The sequence below is a fragment of the Leucopleurus acutus genome (assembly GCF_964270905.1).
Source record: "Leucopleurus acutus genome assembly, chromosome: 10".
Classification (NCBI taxonomy): Eukaryota; Metazoa; Chordata; class Mammalia; order Artiodactyla; family Delphinidae; genus Leucopleurus; species Leucopleurus acutus.
In genome coordinates, this window is record NC_139153.1 from 27,593,479 (window position 1) to 27,616,480 (window position 23,002).

General features: G+C 41.5%; 1 protein-coding gene across 18 annotated transcripts in view; it reads left to right on the top strand.

Moving 5' to 3' along the window:
- Nucleotides 1-23,002, top strand: part of CADPS (calcium dependent secretion activator) — a gene marked incomplete at both ends in the record, with an annotated part of 478,623 nt that overhangs the window by 227,278 nt on the left and 228,343 nt on the right. For all 18 annotated transcript variants that reach the window (XM_082848968.1, XM_082848962.1, XM_082848961.1 and 15 more), the window contains 2 exons: nt 1,238-1,471; nt 6,402-6,523. In XM_082848968.1, coding sequence (XP_082705094.1) covers nt 1,238-1,471; nt 6,402-6,523 — 356 coding nt within the window. The remainder of the gene's footprint in view (nt 1-1,237; nt 1,472-6,401; nt 6,524-23,002) is intronic.

Sequence of the window (23,002 nt, forward strand, 5' to 3'; positions counted from 1 at the left end):
CTACCCTGAGCCACAGGGACAGAGGAAATAACGCAGGCCTAAGCAATTCAACATGACATCACTGGCCATGGAAACTGGTTCAGGGTATGCACATAAGTCAGACTTAAGGTGAGGATTCTGAGATACAAGATCCTCCATCTTCTGTGAGCATTACAGGAGGAGATGTTCACTCTTCCTTTAGATAGTGTGATGTGGTGGTGTGAGGTACAGATCTTTAGCAATCTTTTTGTCACATTAGAAGGAGCCAGACTGAGAATGAAGCCAGCTCAGAAGAACCCAAACCAAGTTTTGGAGGAAAAACTCAGTTATAATGATATTATCTGACTCCTAATTCCAGTCTTGTCTGAAGCTGGTTCTACCCTAGGACATTTTCAAACCTATACATTCCTTCATTGTTTAAGCCAGTTCGAGTGGATTTTTCTGTCACTTTCAAAAAAAAAAAGTCAAACTGATTTGATGTGCCACTCACCTGCCCATTTATGGAGCTGGGCTGCAGAGAGCACATTCATGTTTGAAGTGGGAAATGATTCTTTGAGAAGGTGATTGATCCAAACTCTGTTCATCTGAGGCACCTGGACAACTCAGAGGTATGAAGTTGGCTAAAGCATGTTGCCATTACAACTGAACTCTTAAGGAATGAAAAAATATAGAGTTCAGTTCTGATACTAAATTGCTTTATCTTCTCTTCTAAGGAATTTTAATCATGTTTTTCATCACTTGTTTAATTTTTTTTCAATTTTTCTTCAAAACAGTTAACTATTCTTCTTAGAAATAGCCACAGGCTGTGTTTGAAACATCTCAAATGAGCTCCTTTTGAATTATTCATGTGAAAAAATCTCTGTAGATATCCAGAAATAGGGTGCTTTTCTGTCTCCTCAGCTTAAAAACAACTGGCTGCATTTTGCTGAAAAGAAAAACTGTTTGAATTGAGACCGGATTTGAAGAACATCACCCCATTTTTCTTTCCGTAGATCACATTTGCTGGAGAAAACTTGGGTGGGGGGAATAGAACTATAATAAAATATTTGCCTCTTTCTTACTATATGTTTATGTATGTGTTTCTTACCTGTTAGAGATTATAAATAACTAGAAGGCAGGCAGCTGTCTACTCAACCCAGCTGAACCATTTTTCTAGCACAATGCCACAATATCTGGGCAAATGTCACTAGTGGTAGATGTCAGCAGAGCTCTGGACTGTGTTTACTCCTCTGCTCATTCCTTTCTCTTTCTTTACAAGGAACGCAAATTTCCCAAGTTTGTATCCAAAGAAATGGAAAACATGTACATTGAAGAGCTGAAGTCATCCGTCAACCTGCTCATGGCTAATTTGGAGAGCATGCCAGTTTCCAAAGGTGGCGAGTTCAAGCTTCAGAAACTCAAACGCAGCCACAACGCTTCCATCATCGACATGGGTGAGGAGAGTGAAAACCAGCTCTCCAAGTCAGACGTCGTGTTATCTTTCTCCCTGGAGGTAAAAGCCCTAGACCCTTGAAAGTTTCCTGGCATCGCAGGCAGGACATGGGTGATGAGATGCCTCACAATCAGCTTGTTTTCCTCCTTGCACCCCAGGAGCAGTTATTAAAATAACAGCTTACTAAGCGTAGCTCAGCTAATCGGCAAGTAATTTCCCATCTCCAGGAGACCATACTTTTTCCTTAGGAAATGTAGTCCTAAGAACCACTTACTAAATTTAATGTTGGATTACTTTCCCCAACTTAAAGCAGCCCTTAAGGGTTTTGTAAATACCTTGTGCAATTTAGAGAGTTTAACATTTTGGCAACCTGTGTTACAAAAAAAGCAATCTAGTATCATTTCATGGTGGGTTGTCAATTTTCTCTCCCATTCTCTCTCCCTCTGGCTGCCCCATTAGAGAGTCCCTTGTTGCAGTGGAGACTCTTTTAGTTTGTCTCATCACCCCAAGAAAGAACCCATTTTGGCCAGAACTGTGGCAGAAGGCTCAACATGTCAATATTTCTCTGTAACTTTTACTCACATGTTTGTTTATCATACGTATAATCTGAGGAGTAGATCTGATCTAACTACGTCAGAATTATTGAAAACTCGTTCAATATGTACATTTCCTGTGCCACCCAGAACTGTTGACCCAGAGCTCTAGAGGATGAGAATATAAAATGGTGCGGTCACTTTAGAAAACAGTTTGGTGGTTTCTCAAAAAGCTAAACGTAAAATTACCGTGTGATCCAGCAGTTCCACTCCTAGATATCTACCCAAGAGAGATGAAAACACGTCACCACAAAGACTTGCTTACAAATGTTTATAGCAGCATTATTCATCTAGCCCAAAATGGAAACAACCTAAATGTCTATCAGCTGGTGAAAGGGCAAAATGTGGTTCATCCGTATGGTAGAATACGCTTCACCAATTAAAAGGAACAAGCTACTGATACATGCTTTGATTTAGATGAACCTCCAAAACATTATGCTTAGTGAAAGGAGCCAGACACGAGAGGCCACGTATTGTTTGATTCCATTGATATGAAATGTCCAGAAAAGGTAAATATCCAGAAACAGAAAGTAGGTTAGTGTTGCCTGGGGCAGGAGGTAGAAACGGACATAAGGGACCTTATTGGGGGGAGATAAAACTGTTCTGAAACTGATTTATGATGATGGTTTCTACAACCTAGTATATTTATTTATTTATTTTTAATATTTATTTATTTATTTGGTTGCACCAGATCTTAGTTGCGGCAGGCGGACTCCTTAGGTGTGTCTTGCAGGCTCCCTAGTTGCAGCACATGGGCTGCTTAGTTGCAGCTCGCTAGCTCCTTAGTTGCGGCACGTGGCCTCCTTAGTTGTAGCATGCGAACTCTTAGTTGTGGCATGCATGTAGGATCTAGTTCCTCAATCAGGGATCGAACCCAGTCCCCCTGCATTGGGAGCGTGGAGTGTTCACCACTTCGCCACCAGGGAAGTCCCTAAATCACTGCATTGTACACTTGAAATGTGTGAATTATATGATATGTAAAATATGCCTCAATAAAATTGTCAGGAATAAGAGCTCTAGGCAGAGTATAGCCCTGGAATGTGCATTTTAATGAGCTGCCCAGGTACTTCTTACACTCCAAAGTTTGAGAACCATTCGTAGCATATGAAAGCTCAACCCCAAAAGGATTTCATGATAATCCAACATTTAGGGAAACCAAGAGAATAGATCCGATTTCTATAGATTTAATTAAAATTTGTAAAGACTAAATTAATATTTGAGAACATCATTAAGGCTTGCTGTGAATTAACTGCAGGTAATTTGTTTTACTGTGCTCAGTTCAGATTGAGATAGTCACATTACAGGGTTTTCAACATGTATTTTACAGGTGGAAGAGGCAGTATTCCATTAAATATAGAGCACTTGGTGTGTGAAAAACTCATCAGTGTAATTTCACACAAACTTCCTTTCTTTTTTTTTTTAATACCGCCACCTGAGATACTGAATGCTTTTTCTTAGGTGTCTTTGGATTTGATTACTGCCAATTAAAGGTGGCAATTTATTTCCTACTGCCTCTTGTCTTCCTCCTGAAAGGTGGAGGGGGGGAAGTGGTTTATTGATATTCATGGAGCTTTTAAATCTGCAATTTTCTAATTCTTCGTCAGTACTCAATATTACACAGCTGATTATCTAAAATATAGATGTGGGTGAGTCCCCAACCATACTGCCAGACGTACATGATTCAAACAGGCTGTAACTTGGAAGTACAAGTACCGAATGAAATGCTCTAGGGTTCCCAAATACTGTTTAATTAGAACACTAAATTGCATATCATACTAAACCAGCCAGCACAAAGCATTGAGTATCTATTTCTGAATGTGTTTTGGCAGACACAGTTAGGGGGGTAAAAAGAGAGAGAGAGAGGCCTGTCACAGCATCAGGGCAGACTAGGTTTGAATTTGCAGGTTGGTACAAGACTTATTTTATGTAATTATAGAATTGCATGGCTAGAAGGGACAGCAGAGAATAGTTACCTGGAGTAAGAGAACTGAGGTCCAGGATTACAAGTGACATAGCCCTGGGTGGGTGGAGTGCTCTGATGAAAAATAATAGGTATTTGTAGAATCCTTCACCATCATTCACTCAGTGAATCCTCACAACAGTCTTTCAAGGCATTTGCAGATGTGGAAACAAAGCCTTGGAGTGGTTAAGAACCTAGCAAATGATTACACAGCTAGTGAAAATGCAGATTCGGGATTTGAACGCATCTTTAAAATTCTAAAAATTGTATTCTTTCTCCAGTGCCTCTCATTTCTTTTCATTTGATGGTTCTTTCCACCCAGTGTAAAAATTTCAATTACATACATCATCTCATATGATCCTCACACAACGGCCATGGAGAGAGAGAGAAGACGTATTGTTATCCCCACTATACAGATGAGGAAACTGAGGCTCAGGAGATTTGAAAGAAAAGTACAGTGACTTCAAGGTCAAGATCTGCCCAATATCACATGAGTAGTACCCTGGCTCCTGGATCAGCAGCATCAGGGACATGGTTAGAAATGAAAAGTCTTACATACACACACTACTATATATAACATAGATAACCAACAAGGACCTACTGTATAGCACAGGGAACTCTACTCAATATCCTGGGATAACCTATATGAGAAAAGAATCTGGAAAAGAATGAATATATGTATACATACAACTGAATCACTTTGCTGTACACCTGAAACTAGTACAACATTGTAAATCAACTATACTCCAACACAATTTTTTAAAAAAAGAAAGAAAATGAAAAGTCTTGGACTCCACCCCAGATCTCCTTGTCAGCAACTCGGGAGGTGAAGCCCAGCCATGTCTGGTTTAACCAGCGCTCCAGGCGATTCTGATTCACACTAAGTTTGAGAACCCCTGGGCTATTAAGCAGCAAAAGTGACCTGTGAATCCTGATTCAATGCCAGCCCTATTGTACTCCCTTGCATCAAGCCCATTAAAAAGCGTACATTTTTTGCACACCCACATCCTTCTTGTGTAATGCCATTACCTCTTTTGGAGTACAATCCAGTAATTTTTTTTTTAATATACCTTGGTCTTTAGAGATCTCTGATTGTGAGTCATTTGTTTCCGATTTTTAAATCATTGTCTCTCTCCTCTCCTCCCCTCTGTCCCCTCCTCTCCTCTCTTCTCCCTTCTCTCTGATGAGCAGCACATACCACTAAATATGAAAATAGCAGGTGATTGAATGGAGTTTGAGGGTAGTGGTGGGAAATGCCAGGAATTAGAAATGATATAACTGTTCCATCAAAACACCAGCCTTTTCCCTCAGTCTAGACAGAGAGTATGCAACTGCAGCCTTTTTTTTTTTTTTGACCCAACAATGTTGGCCTGCACAGAGTTTGTGTATTTTATTTCTCCCCTTTAAAATTATTGTCAAAATTTCAAAATCAGATTTCTGACTTTGATTCTGATTCATATTTCCATTTCCCAGTAAGAGAAATTGGAGTCTTTGGCAACTCTGGACTGGGGTAAAACAAGGCAACAATGGGCTGCAACTGAGTAGCAACTGCTCCCTTTAAATGGAGTGCTCCCGTTTGCCACAGTCCCCACTACTCCCTGTTGTATCTCTGACCCTCATGCTAAATGGTACTTGCCCTTTATCTTAGCAGTTGTGTTATCACTTATTTTATTGTAAAGAGGAAAGTAAATTCCTTGGCCTATGTGTCCTTCACGTTCTGAGTTAAAAGCTAGACTATATATATTTTTTAAATAGGAGAGTCTATTTCTTGTGGAAATGAAAAATCATCTTATGTGTGTGTTTTTAATTTTTATTTATTTATTTTTGGCTGTGTTGGGTCTTCGTTGCTGCGCACGGGCTTTCTCTAGTTGCGGTGAGCGGGGGCTACTCTTCGTTGTGGGCGCACAGGCTTCTCCTTGCGGTGGCTTCTCTTGTTGCAGAGCATGGGCTCTACGCGCGCGGGCTTCATAGTTGTGGCACACGGGCTCAGTAGTTGTGGCTCATGGGCTCTAGAGCACAGGCTCGGTAGTTGTGGTGCATGGGCTTAGTTGCTCCGTGGCATGTGGGATCTTCCCGGACCAGGGCTCGAACCCGTGTCCCCTGCATTGGCAGGCAGATTCTTAAGCCCTGTGCCACCAGGGAAGTCCCCATCCTATGTGTTTAACACAGAAAAGAGTAGCCCGTTTCATATAACCTTTCTAGCTCCTAGGAGCATCTGAGTTAGTGAACTTTGTCTTTCCATCTGCAAGGCAATGAGATACACTATGAAGAATTGTATCTTCATGCTGGACTTGTCCCAGCATGGCTGGTAGAAACCTGAAAGAAACCATCAGATACCAGTTGGGATTTTTGTAACTTCTTATGTATATATTTTCCCCGGGTGATGCTGCCCATAGACTTTGGCAATAACCTCTGCTGTGTGTGACTCTGTTTCCAGGTGGTGATCATGGAAGTCCAAGGCCTCAAATCTTTAGCTCCAAATCGCATTGTATATTGCACGATGGAAGTGGAAGGAGGAGAGAAACTACAGACCGACCAGGCCGAGGCTTCAAAACCAACGTAAGTTATGTTTCTCCGTGGTTCGTCTTCCAGAAGATTCTTCTCATTGGCACCATTTTGGCCAACTGCAGATTAAAGGTTTGGTTTCCCCAGAAGGTTATATGAGACATACACCTTGTTTATTTTCCAAACAAAATGACTTGACTACATTTTTATTTGGCAGCCTTAATAAGGTTTCCAACTCCTTCAGAGAGGAGAACAGAAGGAAATTTAAGACACAGCCTCCTTTCTGGAGGCTCTGTGTATCACCTTAGAGAGTTTAGTCACAACCTGCAGGCTTCAATAGGATGTGTAGGAGACTTTGATAGAAATCTGTTTTCATTATATTTACCAAATAATATTTGGTTTGTGGTATGTACAGTTTTTTTCCAAAATCTTTCTCTGCGCCACAGTTATGACTGTATCAGCAAAGCAGTATGTTACATTAGGCACAATCTATTAATTTGTTAGGTCAACACATATTTGTCAAATGCTCACTGTGCCTGTGTACAGGGTGCTGTTGAACAGCGGAAAGGAAAATAGTCCCTGTTGTTGCCCTACAGAGCTTATAGTTGAGTGGGGGAGCAGAAACATACTTGCACAAATTTATAGTTACAAATAGATATGAATGCTGAGAAAGAAAGAGTGCTTTGTGAGGAGACAGCAGGGGGACCTGAGCCAGTTTGTGGAGACAGAGTAGGAGCAGGCCTTCTTGAGGAGTTATAAGACATTTGGTCTAATATTTAAAAGTTGAGCCAAAGGGGTTGGGAGTAGAAAGAACATTCCAGGCAGAGTCAGTTTGTGCAAAGGCCCTGTGGTCAGCAGAGACCCTGTGGCAAGGAGGCATTGAAAGAAGGCCGGTGGGGCTGGAGTCCAGAGAACGAGGTATGCCATAAGCTGCCAGTGAGGCAGGAAGGGGCTACACCATGAAGGACCTTGCTAGGCCCCGGAGAGGAAGGATGGGCATGTATGATTAGATATGTGTTCTGAGAAGATTACTCTGACTGCAGTGGAGAAGGCCAGAGTCGATGCAGGACACCAGTTAGTATTCTATTGCATTGGTTCCCAGGAGCGATGATGATGAGAGTCAATAGACTCTCAGGCTGCAAAAATTCTTGAGAGATCACCACTCTCTTTCCTCCCTCCCCGCTGCCTCTCTCCTTTTCTTTTCTATCTCAATTAAGCCGGCCTAGGCTAATGAGCATCTTTTTTTATTGTTGTTAATTCAGAAGAAAGTCATAAAAAGGATAACCCATAAGGGCAGCTCACTGCCTCTCCTCCCTCAAAGCACTAGGAGATGTTTGGCAGAACAGGAATACCGTACCAGGATGTTCAAACAAAATAGTTCAAAGAAAGCACTGAATGTTTCCCTGACTAGAGAAAAATCTGAGGGCATTGTATGCCTTCAAGTGGTTCTTTGCATGAATAGGCAAAGGCCTCAGATGCTCCGATCTGGGTGCAATTAACAAGTGTGTGGAGGAGGAAATGGAAACCAAAGCAACTTGTTGCACACCATCCTTCCTCCCTTTTTGTAAACTGAGTTTCAATCTGAAAATGAATGCAACTTCTTTTTTACCACCGTTGATAAAAATCCCAGTTTTTCCCCCAACTGTCACCACAGCCCGATCGTAATCAATGCTATTATGCTGTTGCATTATTTATATGTGCCTTTGAAAAATGTGTCACGTAGGGGGAATAAAAACCTCTCTGGTGTTTACACTAACCTTTTAAGATGTCGAGCCCAATATGGTATCATATGTTAGAGAAGGAAGGAGGAAGCTCTGATTATTCTAACAGGCTGTTGTTTCATTTAGGCTATTGTAACTCAAAATGTAATTTAGTTTATTGGGTTTAAAGGTTTCAGTTACCAGAGTAAGTGATGAGCTGATTTTCATGTGCGTATCAATGTTTAAAACAGAGTTTCAGATTAGAAATAAATATGGAATGCTTTGGTCAAACTACTTGATATGCTTATATTTCACATATACACTTACTCATATCCATCCACATGCATTATGTCCATATGAATACATCTCACACTGAAGAAGTATAATTTTTTTATTCCTCTCCAGTCAGTGAGGGGGTATTACCAAAACCCCACAGAGGGCTTGTTTGTTTGTGTTTTAATACAGTAAGAACGCAACTGTCATAACTCGCATCAAGTCAAATCAGTCTGTAGTGGCTATCCAAAGTGCTGTGTTGAGAAGTGTTCTGAAGCCAAGTCTGTATTCAGAGGAAAATAATGCATGATCGACTCATACAGGAAGACGTACATGTGCCCTGTATTTGCCATTTCTAGAGTATCTCAAAGAGATATACCCAGAGTATGAAATCTACCAAAATGCATGTCTCTTCTTGTCTCTTCTTTTCTCCTTTCTAATATATACATTCTCCTTATAATCTCTACTCAGCTGCCTTCTAAAGCCAAATTCTTCTTCCACTTCTTTTCTTTGCCGTTTTCTTGGTCATAGTTCGCTGCTAATACTTCTCCTCTGCCTCCACTTTTGTCTTGAGATGGTGAATGAGCCTGTTTGTGCAGGTGCATTTTCTTCCTCGTCTCATGTTTGTACTTATTCTGCATCCTCTCCATCCTTTCTTTTCTTTGAAGCTTATATTTCTTCTCTTTTTCCTCCCTGCTTCTACTCACAGTTTTTCCCATTACTGATCTCTAGCTGTCGTCTCTGCTACTTGATTTTGATTATCCCAAAAAGTACCCTTTGGAGGGTCATCTTTCATGTGTCCTAATAACTCCACTTCATCATCTGACAAATTTAGCCTTTTTCCTGCCCTGTTCATCTTCTGATTCTTGTTTTTGACGATTCCTACAGCTAGCCGATGTCCATACTTTATCGATGCATTCTAAAACCAAGATTCCATTCAAGCCTGTTTTATTTACTGCTTATAAATTCTCTTGTTGCTGCTACCAAGTATTTTACCCAGTAACTGGAACTCCAATATCTTATCCTATAACGTGTCTACAAGGAATTTGGCTTTTTCTTTTTTTTCCAAGTACAGTCACAAAAGCAGGAGTACACTGCATGACCCAGTTTGTCCAAGAGTGTTTTTTAGAACTCTAATATGTAGACTACTCCAAGAAAAACAAGGATGGGGAGAGCGGTATTACAGTCAAGTGAGGCTGGGAAATGCCAGACATTACATTTTTTCTGAGTTATTTACAGCGTACTTTGGCATTTTAAAGGCTTTGAGGATTTAATTATAGAAAATAAAGCTTTTTACCTTTGTTTATTCATGAGTTTCCCAAACTTTTTTCCCAAACTACCACCTATTAGCATCCATTGGAAATGCTGTTCTATATTGTTGAAACCTAGCAGTGGAGGGTCCAAGCTCTCTGTCACCTCCTCTATCAAGGTCACCTCTTCACTTATAACCAGGGCCCTGCCCCCAAGTGGTCATTTTGAATTAGGTGCATAATATAAGAAGGCTGTTTTCATGAGTGAGATGTGTTTTGTGGTTGGAAAACATGGCTGTGTGTGTGTGTGTGTGTGTGTGTGTGTAGCCCCCTCTCATCCTTCATTTTACCAGTCTCTTTGCTACACATGGGTTATTTCCTAGCCGACTGTGGATCCTCTCAATGCTGTTGTCCTCCTCTCCTGGGTTTTTAATGCAGGAAGCCAGAATATGAAAATCAGAATTTTTCACAAGATGTATTTACTTTCAAAACTATTGCCTCCATTTGTGAGCCACCATTGCTGCTTCTAGCAGGAAGCCACTGAGGGTGCTGAGGCAGGGCATGAGTAACTGAAACCCTGTTTTGTGGTGAGCAGTCTCAGGGAGTCATGGAAATGCAGAAGGGAAATACCTTGTGGATTCAAGAACCCACCTCCTAAGAAATAGAACGGAGGAATTTTCTTACCATAAGACACTCTTTTTCTTTTTTTTTCAATTTTTGTTGAAATATCGTTGATTTACAATGTTGTGTTAGTTTCAGGTGTACAGCAAAGTAATTCAGTTATATATATATATATATATTCTTTTTGAATATTCTCTTCCATTATAGTTTTTTTTTTTTTACAAGATATTGAGTAGAGTTCCCTGTGCTATACAGTAGGTCCTTGTTGGTTACCTATTTTATATATAGTAGTTTGTATCTGCTAACCCCAAACTCCTAATTTATCCCTCCCCCCCCCCAACCTTCCCCTTTGGTAACTATAAGTTTGTTTTCTATGTCTGTGAGTCTGTTTCTGTTTAGTAAATACAATAAGTCCCCTACATACGAACAAGTTCCATTCCGGGAATGCGTTCGTAAGTCCAATTTGTTCATGAGTCCAACACAGTTAGCCAAGGTACCCGACTAACACAATCGGCTATATAGTACTGTACTGTAATAGGTTTATAATACTTTTCACACAAATAATACATAAAAACAAACATTTTTAATCTTACATCACAGTACCTTGAAAAGTACAGTACCAGCTATATCACCACTGCTTTTATGCTTGCTTCTCGACATGTGGGCTTGCAATAAAGATGCTGTACTACTGTGCTCTATACAGTGCCGCACAGTAAAGTGCACAGAAGCACAACTTGCAGAGGATGCACGCACGTGACAATCCACGCCAGAAACATGAACTAACTTACGTGATTGGACATGCAAACTCACGTTCACGTCTTTGAAAGTTCGCAACTTCAAGGTTTGTATATAGGGGACGTACTGTAGTTCCACTTCTGTCATATTTTAGATTCCACACATAAGTGATATCATGTGGTGTTTGTCTTTCTCTTTCTGACACTGTTCCCTTGGTATGATCATCTCTAGGTCTATCCACGTGGCTGCGAATGGGATTATTTCATTCTTATTTATGGCTGAGTAATATTCCATTGTGTATGTATACCACTTCTTCTTTATCCATTTGTCTGTTGATGGACACTTAGGTTGCTTCCATGTCTTGGCTATTGTAAACAGTGCTGCTAGGAACATTGGGGTTCATGTATCTTTTTGAATTAGAGTTTTCTCCAGGTATATGCCCTGGGGTGGGATTGCTGGATCATATGGTAGTTCTGTTTTTAGTTTCTTAAGGAAACTCCATACTGTTCTCCATAGTGGTTGTACCACTTATGTTCCCACCAACAGTGTAGGAGTGTTCCCTTTTCTCCACACCTTCTCCAGCATTTATTACTTGTAGACTTTTTTTTTAAAAAAATTAATTAATTTATTTATTTATTTAGGTTGTGCCGGGTCAGTTGCAGCTCGCAGGCTCCTTAGTTGTGGCATGCAAACTCTTGGTTGTGGCATGCATGTAGGATCTAGTTCCCTGACCAGTGATCAAACCCAGGCCCCCTGCATTGGGAGCACGAGTCTTAACCATTGTGCAACTGGGGGAGTCCCTACTTGTAGACTTTTTTGATGATGGCCATTCTGACTGGCGTGAGGTGAAAACCTCATTGTGGTTTTGATTTGCATTTCTCTAATAATTAGCAATGTTGAGCATCTTTTCATGTTCTTTTTAGCCATCTGTATGTTTTATTTGGAGAAAGTGAATTAATTTAAATGAAAAATAATATTAAGTAAAAAATAGCACAGGTGGTACCTAGATATGATAAACTATCATGAAACTATCTTGTTTGGTATGTGGAAATGGCATAGTTTGGGAAAACAATATGCAAATTACTTTAATTTGGGAGAAATGATGTAAGGAAACCTGATACATTCCCTGAGTACAAGATATACTCCCAAATGACTGTCTTTCTCAGTGTTTTCTTTCAGTGCATGTTACCCTCCAATGAAAGCATGTCCTGAGGACTAAATACAAGAGAAATTTAAGTGATTTTGCTGAAAAGAAAGGCAGTTTGAGTTAGCAGCCCAATATTGTGCTAACTTCTCTGAAATTGTATTCTTCTGAGTTGAAACCAAGGGTGCCACTTGGTATTTGATTATTTAACAACTTTATTATTCCCTGATAAACCATGGGCTTTATGATACATGGATTTCATTACTGTCAAGAATTTGAAAATACAATCAAACCATTTCCTGCCATTTTCCAAGAGAATAAGAAAATAAAATACCCTAACAGTTAAATCTTGCTATAGCCCTAGCATCTTCTAATGGCATCTTCTCTGATGAGAACATAGTTAAAAAAAGAATAAAACACAATGACTTGCTATAACATTTTCTTCTGTGAAATATCTTATTTGTCCTAATGGCACAATTCAGAGTGGATTGTGCTTATTAGGCCCAAATTATTCATAGAAATACAGTTCCATTAAATCGTCCCACATTAAGTCAGTTACAAGGTTAGAAAAGGAAGTCATGCCCTCCAATTTCTTTCCTCACGTATCATCTTCTTGACGGTACTTCCTTCCTCAATTTAGCTAAAAATGTTTTCTGTGTACTTGGAATGGTTTATATGGAAACAGAGTACATTTCCTGAATGGCCCCTTTGAAATTTAGGTATAAGGGAATGATGTGAAGGGTAGGCACTTACATTTCCTCAACAAGTGTACATGGAGTGCTCTACTTGTGACCAACTAGTACTGGGGCTACAGCCATGAATAACACCTCAAGCCTTGGCCTCATGGAGCATACATTCCAGTAAAGGACACAGGCAACAAACAAGGAACAAATAAGTATATAAGATAATAACAGAATGTAATTTGGTTCCATAAGAAATGAACAGGCTGCTACAGTACAAAGTAATGGGAACATATGTTACTCAAGTGGCCGAGGAAGTGCACTCAGAGTAGGTAATGAGTGACTTGATACCTGAAGGATGAGAAAGATCCAGCCATGAGAAGAGCTGGAAAAGCATTCCTGGCATAGGGAACAGCATGTGCAAAGGCTTTGAGGGAGGAAGGGGCTGGACGTGTTCCTGGACTGAAAATAGAGCAATGTGAATAGAGATTAGTCAGAGAGGGGGAATGTGCTACAGGAAGAGTCAAAAGATCAAGGCAGGACCAGACAACGCAGGGCCTTCTAGGCACATGAAGGGTCTTCATTCTAAGACCATGGAGAAACCATCGGAGGATTTTAAGCCAGGGAGGGTACGATTGGATTTCCACCTTGAAACCTGAAGCCTCTTCACGGCCCAGAGTAAACTTGAAAAGACAGGTGTATTAGTCAGCAAATATGGAGCACGTACTGTCTGCCAGGCATTAGTGTAAATTGGGGGATAATACAGACATGGCCCTCGATGTTGTAGAGCCTGGAGAAAAGCTGGCTGGAAACATCTGAGTGCCTGGGCACAGAGTGATCAATTCTTCAGGGGCCACTATAGCTGCTGAGAACTGCAAAGCCACCAGATGGAAAAAAAGAGGGAGGCCTCCTGAGATTCAGCTTTTTTTTTTTTTTTTTTGTGGTATGCGGGCCTCTCACTGTTGTGGCCTCTCCCGTTGCGGAGCACAGGGTCCGGACGCGCAGGCTCAGCAGCCATGGCTCACGGGCCCAGCCGCTCCGCGGCATGTGGGATCTTCCCGGACCGGGGCACGAACCCGCGTCCCCCGCATCGGCAGGCGGACTCTCAACCACTGCGCCACCAGGGAAGCCCTCAGCTTCTTTCTTGTCTACCTTTCTTGAAACTCCAGCTCAAGGTCACAGTCCAGAAGACATTTTTGTAACACTGAGTGAAAGCCTGGATACCATTTCTCTCATTTTTCCTTTCTGAGGAAAAGGCTTAGCTTCATTCAAAGTTAATTAAATCTTAAATGGCAAAGGCCAGCGTTGACCCAGAAATTCAATTTTGCTAGGTTCCCTGACGACGTGTGGGTTGGGAGGAAGCACAATTCTAATCACAGTTTGGGATGCTCAGAGACCGGAAAGCGTCGTCCAGAAGCCACAACTTGTGTTGAAAGCCAGTTTGTGTTTGCTTGTGAGCTGGAAGGTGAAAGCAGACTGGCTGCTAAAACAACCATCAGCAGGGTAGCCAGTAGAAAGGAACAGGATGCTAGAGAACAAGCTTTGGAGAAGGTGCTCCAAGTGCTGCATCCTCAGTTAGCCACCCTCTCTTATGTAGGTCACCAAGCTTTCTGGCTTTACCGTGTCCTGATAAGTGGTATCCAAGGCCCCTTCTCAAGAGTTTTATAGTTTTTTTTTTTCTTTATCTAGCTGATCCTGAGAAGAGCCATAATGGTAGAACTTAATGCAGAATTTTCGGGAATTTCAAGTAACAGCGAGTTGGTGAAGTTTCTAGAGTTGGTAGGAGTTTCAGAAGTGGGTAATCGAGTGGTGACTGGAGTTTGGCATTTAGACAGTGATGCTCCATCCAGTTGTGAGACATCCGTGAAAGTTCTGATTTCACGAGGAGTCCAGCATTGGGTGGGTATGAAACAAGGATGTATCTTCTTTTTGAGGGGGGGGCCTCTCACTGTTGTGGCCTCTCCCGTTGCGGAGCACAGGCTCTGGACGCGCAGGCTCAGCGGCCATGGCTCATGGGACCAGCCGCTCCACGGTATGTGGGATCTTCCCAGACCGGGGCACAAACCCGTGTGCCCTGCATCGGCAGGTGGACTCTCAACCACTGCGCCACCAGGGAAGCCCAAGGATGTATCTTTTTATAGCCCTTTAAGGACTTAGTGACAGTAGGTCCATTTCCTGTCTAGTTCAGCTCCTTGAGTACCTTGTCTGAGCTTACTTGCCAGTTACATCCGTCGATGACATGAACTGGACTGATTGCCCAATCACTGTTCAGTGGAAATACGATTCAATACATGTCTCCCCAAGTGTGAAAAACTGCTGTAGTTGTTATTTAGTCATCAGGAAAAATATAGGATGGAATGTCGTACCGTCACTTATCTGTAGGAATGAGATAGAGCCCAGAAACTCTAAATTCTCACTAATAAGAAAACAAGAGAGGCTTGCTTTAGATTCATTGGGGCATAGAAGCAGTACAGTGTTGTGGTCAAGAACACAGAATGGGAAGGCAAAGCGCTGGGTCTGAATCTCAGCTCTGTGACCTTGGGCAGGTCACCTAACTCTCTGTGCCTCATTTTCCACATTCTTGAGAAAATTAAATGAATTAACATATATAAAACACTTAAAACAGTGCCTGTCACATAGTAATCCTGCTGGCTATTATTATCATGGCTTCATTCTTGTTGAGAGGGAGAAGGGAGGAGGGAGGAGGGAGACATGCAAAAAAAAAGTGATCTGAGAGTGGCATGGACATATATACACTACCAAATGTAAAATAGATAGCTAGTGGGAAGCAGCCACATAGCACAGGGAGATCAGCTCGGTGCTTTGTGACCACCTAGAGGGGTGGGATAGGGAGGGTGGGAGGGAGGGAGACGCAAGAGGGAGGAGATATGGGGATATATGTATATGTATAGCTGATTCACTTTCTTATACAGCAGAAACTAACACACCATTGTGAAGCAATTATACTCCAATAAAGATGTTAAAAAAAAAAGTGATCTGAGTCTAAAATAGTAATCACTAATATTGATCCAACACTTTCTATGGGCCAGGTACTATACTAAGTACTTCACAGTCAATGTCTTATTTAATGCCCTACTGAAATTATAATACAGGTTCTATTGCTATTCCATTTTACTGATGGAACTACTGAGATTCAGAGAGGTTAAGTGACTTGGTCAAAGTTGCACAGATAATACATAGCTAAGCCAGGAGCCAAACCCAAAGGCTGTAGTTTTTGCTCATTCTGCTCCCCTGCCTTTCTGAAGGAACTCACTTCCCTAGAAGAAAGTCTTTTAATTAGCATTAACTACTCAGCAAAACGATCTAAGAGGGCTCATTTCCTTTCCATAAACTCAGTTATTTTGTGGGTTAAATCACTGCCCCTATTTAAATGGTGATGAATGTGCTGGTGCACAGGTGTTCCACGTCAGTGCACACGCTCAGCTCAGCAGGTGGAATTCAGCCCATAGGCAGCTGCTCTGTGAGGTGCTATGTGTGCAAGTCTGCAAAGATGAGCCAGAGGTGCTTACAGAATTCCAGGAGAGCCACTAATGATCATCATCCTTCCTCGGGGAAATCATTCTCAATAACAGTTGCTCCTACCATTTATTCAGATATCCTAGGCACCAGGCGCTGAGCCACCTGGTACCAAATGGTAGAGCTGCCCAGAACTGGGTGTGAATCCCAGCTCCACCACCTACCTGCCGGGTCACCTTGGGCAAGTGGATGCTCCTCACTGAGCTTCAGTTTCTTCCAGTTTGAAATGGAGGCAGTAATACATCCTACCCCATGGGGCTGGTGTTGAAAGACAATATGACCCAAGCTAAGGACTGAGTACAGTGGATGGCATTTCTTGAGAAATATTGCTAATAGGCAAAAACCCGTTATAATATCACTGAATCCCACGTGGTAGTGTTAAGAAATAGATACTCACTTTCCCCTCATTACATATAAAAAAAAAAAAGCTCAGAAAAGTTAGGAAGGCTGCCCTGAAGTCCTCTAACTCCCAAAACCCAGGTTATAGGATTCTAAGCACACGGAAAGCAAAAAGCCAAGTCAGCCAAAGGAGAGAAAAGGCACTATTGCCAAAATGCTTTCCAGAGCAAGAGGACAGACCCGCAGCATAGGCTGCCATCAATTTAATGATACACGACCTGGTTCCCAGGAGAAAGAGGAATGGAAAAGGGCAGTGGTCTCCTTGAGTCCTCATCCAGACTCACAACACACCTGAGCGTCTCGCCCCCGACCGCTTGGATCTCCACAAGCCCATTCTTCCAGCTTCTTTCTGGATCAGAGCCTTTGTTCAGGAGAGGTCAAGTGCCGCTGAGATCATACTTCCTACATGTTCCTAAGTGTTTTATTTGTTTTACGGCAAAACCCCCTGTGCTGTGATATATCGATCACCTCACTGCAGGGATGCTGAGGGGTATGGGGCCTCCAAGGACGACAGATACTCTTCTTGGCACGATGCCAGACACCAGGGTGTTTGGAAGCCTCTGGGGCTCTGGTGCTTTAGTTCTGGAATCCCTGGTTCACAGGATTTGGGGTGGAACTGCTATTTCAGAAAGCCTTCAGTAGATGGAATCTGGTTGGAAACATTGTAGTGATTATATGGAAAATAAGGCTCAGCACAGGCATCAGAGCAAAAGCTTTGGGCGAGACAATTCTAGTGTGGATTCCAGTCGTGCAGCTGACATTGTTACAGTGGGTAAGTTACTAAATCCGTCTGAGCCTCAGTTTCTTCATCTGTAAAATGAGGCTAACGATACTTACAAGCTTGTTGATGAGGTATCTATTTAATAATATATGCAGAGCACTTGACACAAATCTAAGAACTATTATTTTTATCTCTGTAATTGTTGTTGCCATCGGTGGAGCCAGGATGGAAAGGAAAACAGCACAGACCATCAGAGTCAGGTGGTGTGGACAAAAGAAGCTTAAGATACTTTCTCTCTCAATTAGATGTTGGTTTTTTGGGTTTCTTTAAATATTTATTTATTTTATTTTATTTTTTTGGCTGCGTTGGGTCTTCGTTGCTGCACGCAGGCTTTCTCTAGTTGCCGCGAGTGGGGGCTACTCTTTGTTGCGGTACGCGGGCTTCTCATTGCGGTGGCTTCTCTTGTTGCAGGCTCTAGGCGCACAGGCTTCAGTAATTGTGTCTCATGGGCTCTAGAGCTCAGGCTCAGTAGTTGTGGCACACGGGCTCAGTTAGTTGTGGCTCACGGACTCCAGAGCACAGGCTCAGTAGTTGTGGCGCACAGGCTTAGTTGCTCCGCGGCATGTGGGACCAGGGCTCAAACCCGTGTCCCCTGCATTGGCAGGCGGATTCTTAACCACCGCGCCACCAGGGAAGCCCCTCAGATGTTGTTTTGAAGTTTGCCTTGGAATGTGTGCATTTATTTTGTTGGGGAGGGGGAAATCCCCCCCACACCCCTCTGGAGTTCTTTCGGCTGGTCTAATAATTAAACTGACACAAGACAGGTTAACGGGGAAAAAAATTAAATTCGTACCCATAGGAGGTCTCATAAAAATAAGACCCACAAAGTGACCAAACTAGGCTATTTATATATCATTTATAGACAAACAAATAATTATTTGTGAAGATTTAACAAAGGGGTTTTTGCTTGGGAAAGGAAGCTAATGAAGAAGTAACAAAGTTTGTTTATACAGTTTTCTTAGCCTTGAATCCCCTAGCTCTGGTGATAAGGATGCTTTCTATCCTCCTGGTGCAGCAAAGATACTTTCACGCAGGAGATTTATATCCTGCTGTCGGGGGGAAAGAGAGAGGTCAGCATGGGTTTTTTTTTTTTTTTATATATATAATTTCCCCCTACTGGCTGTTTTCCAAGTAACTCTAATTCAGAATAATCAGTACTGCATGTTCCATATTTGGGGGCAGCCTGCTGTGAGCCCCAGCAATGTGTAGATTCCTTACTCATACCTGGAAAAATCTATATATCAGGCTAGTTTTCATATAATGCCTTACGTATAATACATGGTCAATAGGTCTTGATTGACTCTGATCTAAGCCTTAATGCGAATGGTGAAGGACTCCGGTCAAAGCTAAAAAGTGGGTCCTACAGGATGGCCTCGGAAACCTCTTTAGAGTACTCATGACCATAACGATAATTGTGGCAGAGATTTCTCCACTCAGAGGAGTGCTCAATATCTGAAAGAATAGAATTGGCTACAAAATATCCAAAAGAACAGAACAAAGTCTGAAAAATAAAGTGAACCCATTTTGTGAGTTCTTACTGACACCAAACCACTGTTACTTTTCAAGTAATGAACAAAATACACACCAGCTACACACACAACCTCCAAGGACTCACTAGGGACATCACAAGTTAAACTAAAGCTATGGAAATTTGGGGATATCTTGACATTTAGCAAATAGGCTGTCATGAAATGTAAGGAAGGCAGGGTTCTGCAGTTCTGGATTTTTTTTTTTTCTTTGTTGATTTAGTAGAGAGAGAGAGATGGAATAAAGAGACCCCTTGTCTACCGTTACTTCACATATCAACTAGCACAATAGAGCTGCAGTATCAATATTTGAGGACTATTAGGAAAGAGGAATTAGAGGCAGGAATCTCAGTGTCTAAAGTCCCAGTTCTGCCCTGCCATGCACTGTCACCTGATTTTTCTCCCTGCCACGTCAGAGAACACAAACTATCTACTCCAACAGAATAGGTGATTTTCTCTTGAGCCAAATGTATCAAGATTAGAGGCCTGGAAAATGCGTCTCTCTCGTTCTCACTTTCCTACTTTAGAGAGACCCCAAACAAAACAAACGTCAAAACCAGCCTGGCCTCTGAGAATGGCAGCCTCTGGAAGAACTCGTTATGTTCTTTTGGTCACTTGTGATCAGCATTCATCCTGTGGGCCTGCTCCTTGATGATCGCAGTACTTGCCAGTCGGGGAGAATCAGATCACAGGGAGAGGAACACAGATACCATTCACCATACTCCTTTGTTGATTCCTTAGGTCCTTCCGTCCTTTATCTCATTTATGTGACTGGCTTCTATACGCTATACCCTGTGCAAGGTGCTGGGGATACAGCAGTGAACAAAAGAAGCAAAAATACCACCATTATGGCAACCACAGTCTAATGGGACAAACAGTAGACAAGGCCATTGTAAATCATTGGGTAGAGATGCATCAAAGTCTGGCTTTGGCCTTGCTGTTTGGTCAGAATGTATGTAGCTTTGCTTCAACTTTGCCATTGGAAGGCCTACTAGTCAAATGGTATTTCAGTCATTTCTAGCTTGTCTGCACTTGTGCCTGGTCAGTTATCACGTAATCACATAGCTGATCGTCGTAGCCAATCAGTGTGATAATATACGTAATACAAGCAAAGTATATCATTCTGCTTTAATATCTGAGTATTCATTTTGAAATATAAGTGAGCATTCCAAATGCATATTAAAGTGAAAATCTTTGTGCTTTATATGTTGAAATTCTGTCGGTCAGTGGCTATATATATATATATATACACACACACCCACACACATTTATTACCAAAATATCGACATAAGTAATAATTAACCATTAAAACTTTCTTATTTTATATGAAAACACAATTAAAATTTTCAGTTAAGTAGATGAATATTAAAAGAATATAACTTGACATCTTTAGGATGAGTATCACATCCCATTTGAGCCAAGAGATCTTTGTAAACTTTAAATAATAGTACAAGGCAGAAAAAAAAGATTAGGCTATATCATAATTGTAATCTTTGGATAGACCCATTTGCTCTTCTAGCATTCATCACCTCATACAAAGTAAGATAAAGCTTACGTTAATCTGTTGCTATCTAGAAGGAAGGTACGCTTAATTTGCTCTCACTGTTACTATTTCCCCACACTGGCAGAGCTGGCCCCCAAATATTCCACCTCTCCACCAAGCTCGAGGCAAAGTAAACATCTCTTTGGCATCCATCTTTAAATGTGCAATATAGTGGCACCGAGGGGAAGTGTTTAGTCGATAGGGCTAAGAAATTATTGTTCCTATACCACAATAACAGAAGTTTGAATTTTGACTATTAAAATTGTAATAATAGAATTATAATAATGACTAAACTGTTTGTTTTTGCAAATTTAAAATATTGCTCTCCTGAATTTTATTCTTCTCAAATATAGGTAATATTTTTAGATAAATGATTAAATCTGTTAACATCTCTTTATTTTTTAATTAAGTTATATTGGAGTATAGTTGATTTACATTGTTGTTTTGGTTTCTGCTGTACAGTAAAGTGAATTAGTTATACATATACATATATCCACTCTTTTTTAGATTCTTTTCCCATATAGATCATTACAGAGTATTGAGTAGAGTTCCCTGTGCTGTACAGTAGATTCTCATTAGTTTTCTATTTTATGAATAGTAGTGTGTATGTGTTAGTCCGAATCTCCCAATTTATCCCTCCCCCCACCCTTGGTAACCATAAGTTTGTTTTCTGTATCTGTGACTCTATTTCTGTTTGGTAAATAAGTTCATTTGTACCATTTTTCTAGATTCCACATGTAAGTGATATCATATATTTGTCTTTCTCTGTCTGACTTACTTCACTCAGTATGACAATCTCTAGGTCCACCCATGTTGCTGCAGATAGCATTATTTTGTTCTTTTTTATGGCTGAGTAATAGTCTGTTGTATGTATGTACCACGTGTTCTTTATCAGTTCAGCCATTGATGGACACTTAGGTTGCTTCCACGTCTTGGCTATTGTAAATAGTGCTGCAGTGAACATTGGGGTGCATGCATCTTTTTGAATTATGGTTTTTCTCTGGATATATGCTCAGGAGTGGGATTGCTGGTCATATGGTAGCTCTATTTTTATAATTCCTTTGATTCTTGTGTTCTCAGGAGCTTATTTTGTGATATCAGTACTCAGCTGTGGCCAAATATTTATTTGTAACACTCAGTCCATTTAGCGTTCTGCCAAGATGTGGGTTCAGGGCCCCTCCAGCTCTGCTGTGAAGGAAAGATGCAGAGGGATTCGGTGGAGGCTAACCAAATTGGGAAGAAGCAGCTGTTTTAATTGGGTTGGTCTGAAAGTGTCCCCAAGAGGTGACAGTTGAACAAGAAGGAGCCAGTCAGACAAAGAGCATGCTGGGCAGAGGGAATGGAGGCTTCAGGGACCCTAAGAAGGAAAGTGGCATGTTCGGAGGGCAGATAAAAAGCCAGAGGAGCTGGAGCAGAACAAGGGGGAAGGGCGGGATAGAAGTGGGTCAGCCAAAGGTAGATCCCACAGTGTCTGGAGGCCGAGGTATGAAGTTTGGATTTTAAGCCTGAAAGTAACCTGATGGTATTTACGTATTTAAAAGATTCTTCTGGCTGCTGTGTGAGAATAACTTCATGGGCCATCATGGGAACAGGGCCACCAGCTGGGATGCTGTTGCAGTCATGTAGTAGATGATGGCAGCTGGTGGTGGCCCAGGAACAGGAGTGAAAGGAACTGGTTCAAGAAGGTGTGGCATATATATACAATGGAATATTATTCAGCCATTAAGAAAGAACGAAACATTGCCATTTGCAGCAATGTGGTTGGACCTAGAGATTATTATGCTTAGCGAAATAAGTCAGACAAAGACAAATACCGTATGATATCACTTCTATGTGGAATCTAAAAAAAAATAATACAAATGAATCTATATACAAAGCAGACTCAGAAGCAGAGAAAACAAATTTATGGTTACCAAAAGGGAGGGCGGGGTGGGGAATTAGGAGTATAGGATTAACAAACTACCATACGTAAAATAGATAAGCAACAGGATTTACTGCATAGCACAGGGAATAATATTCAATATCTTATCAAAACCTATAATAGAATATAATCTGATAAAACAAACCCTGGGGCTTCCCTGGTGGCGCAGTGATTGAGAGTCCGCTTGCCAATGCAGGGGACACGGGTTCGTGCCCCGGTCCGGGAAGATACCACATGCCGCTGAGTGGCTAGGCCCGTAAGCCATGGCCGCTGAGCCTGCACGTCCAGAGCCTGTGCTCCGCCACAGGAGAGGCCACTACAGTGAGAGGCCCGCATACTGCAAAAAAAAAACCCAAAAAACAAACCTGAATCACTATGCTGTACACCTGAAACTAATACAATATTGTAAATCAACTCTACTTC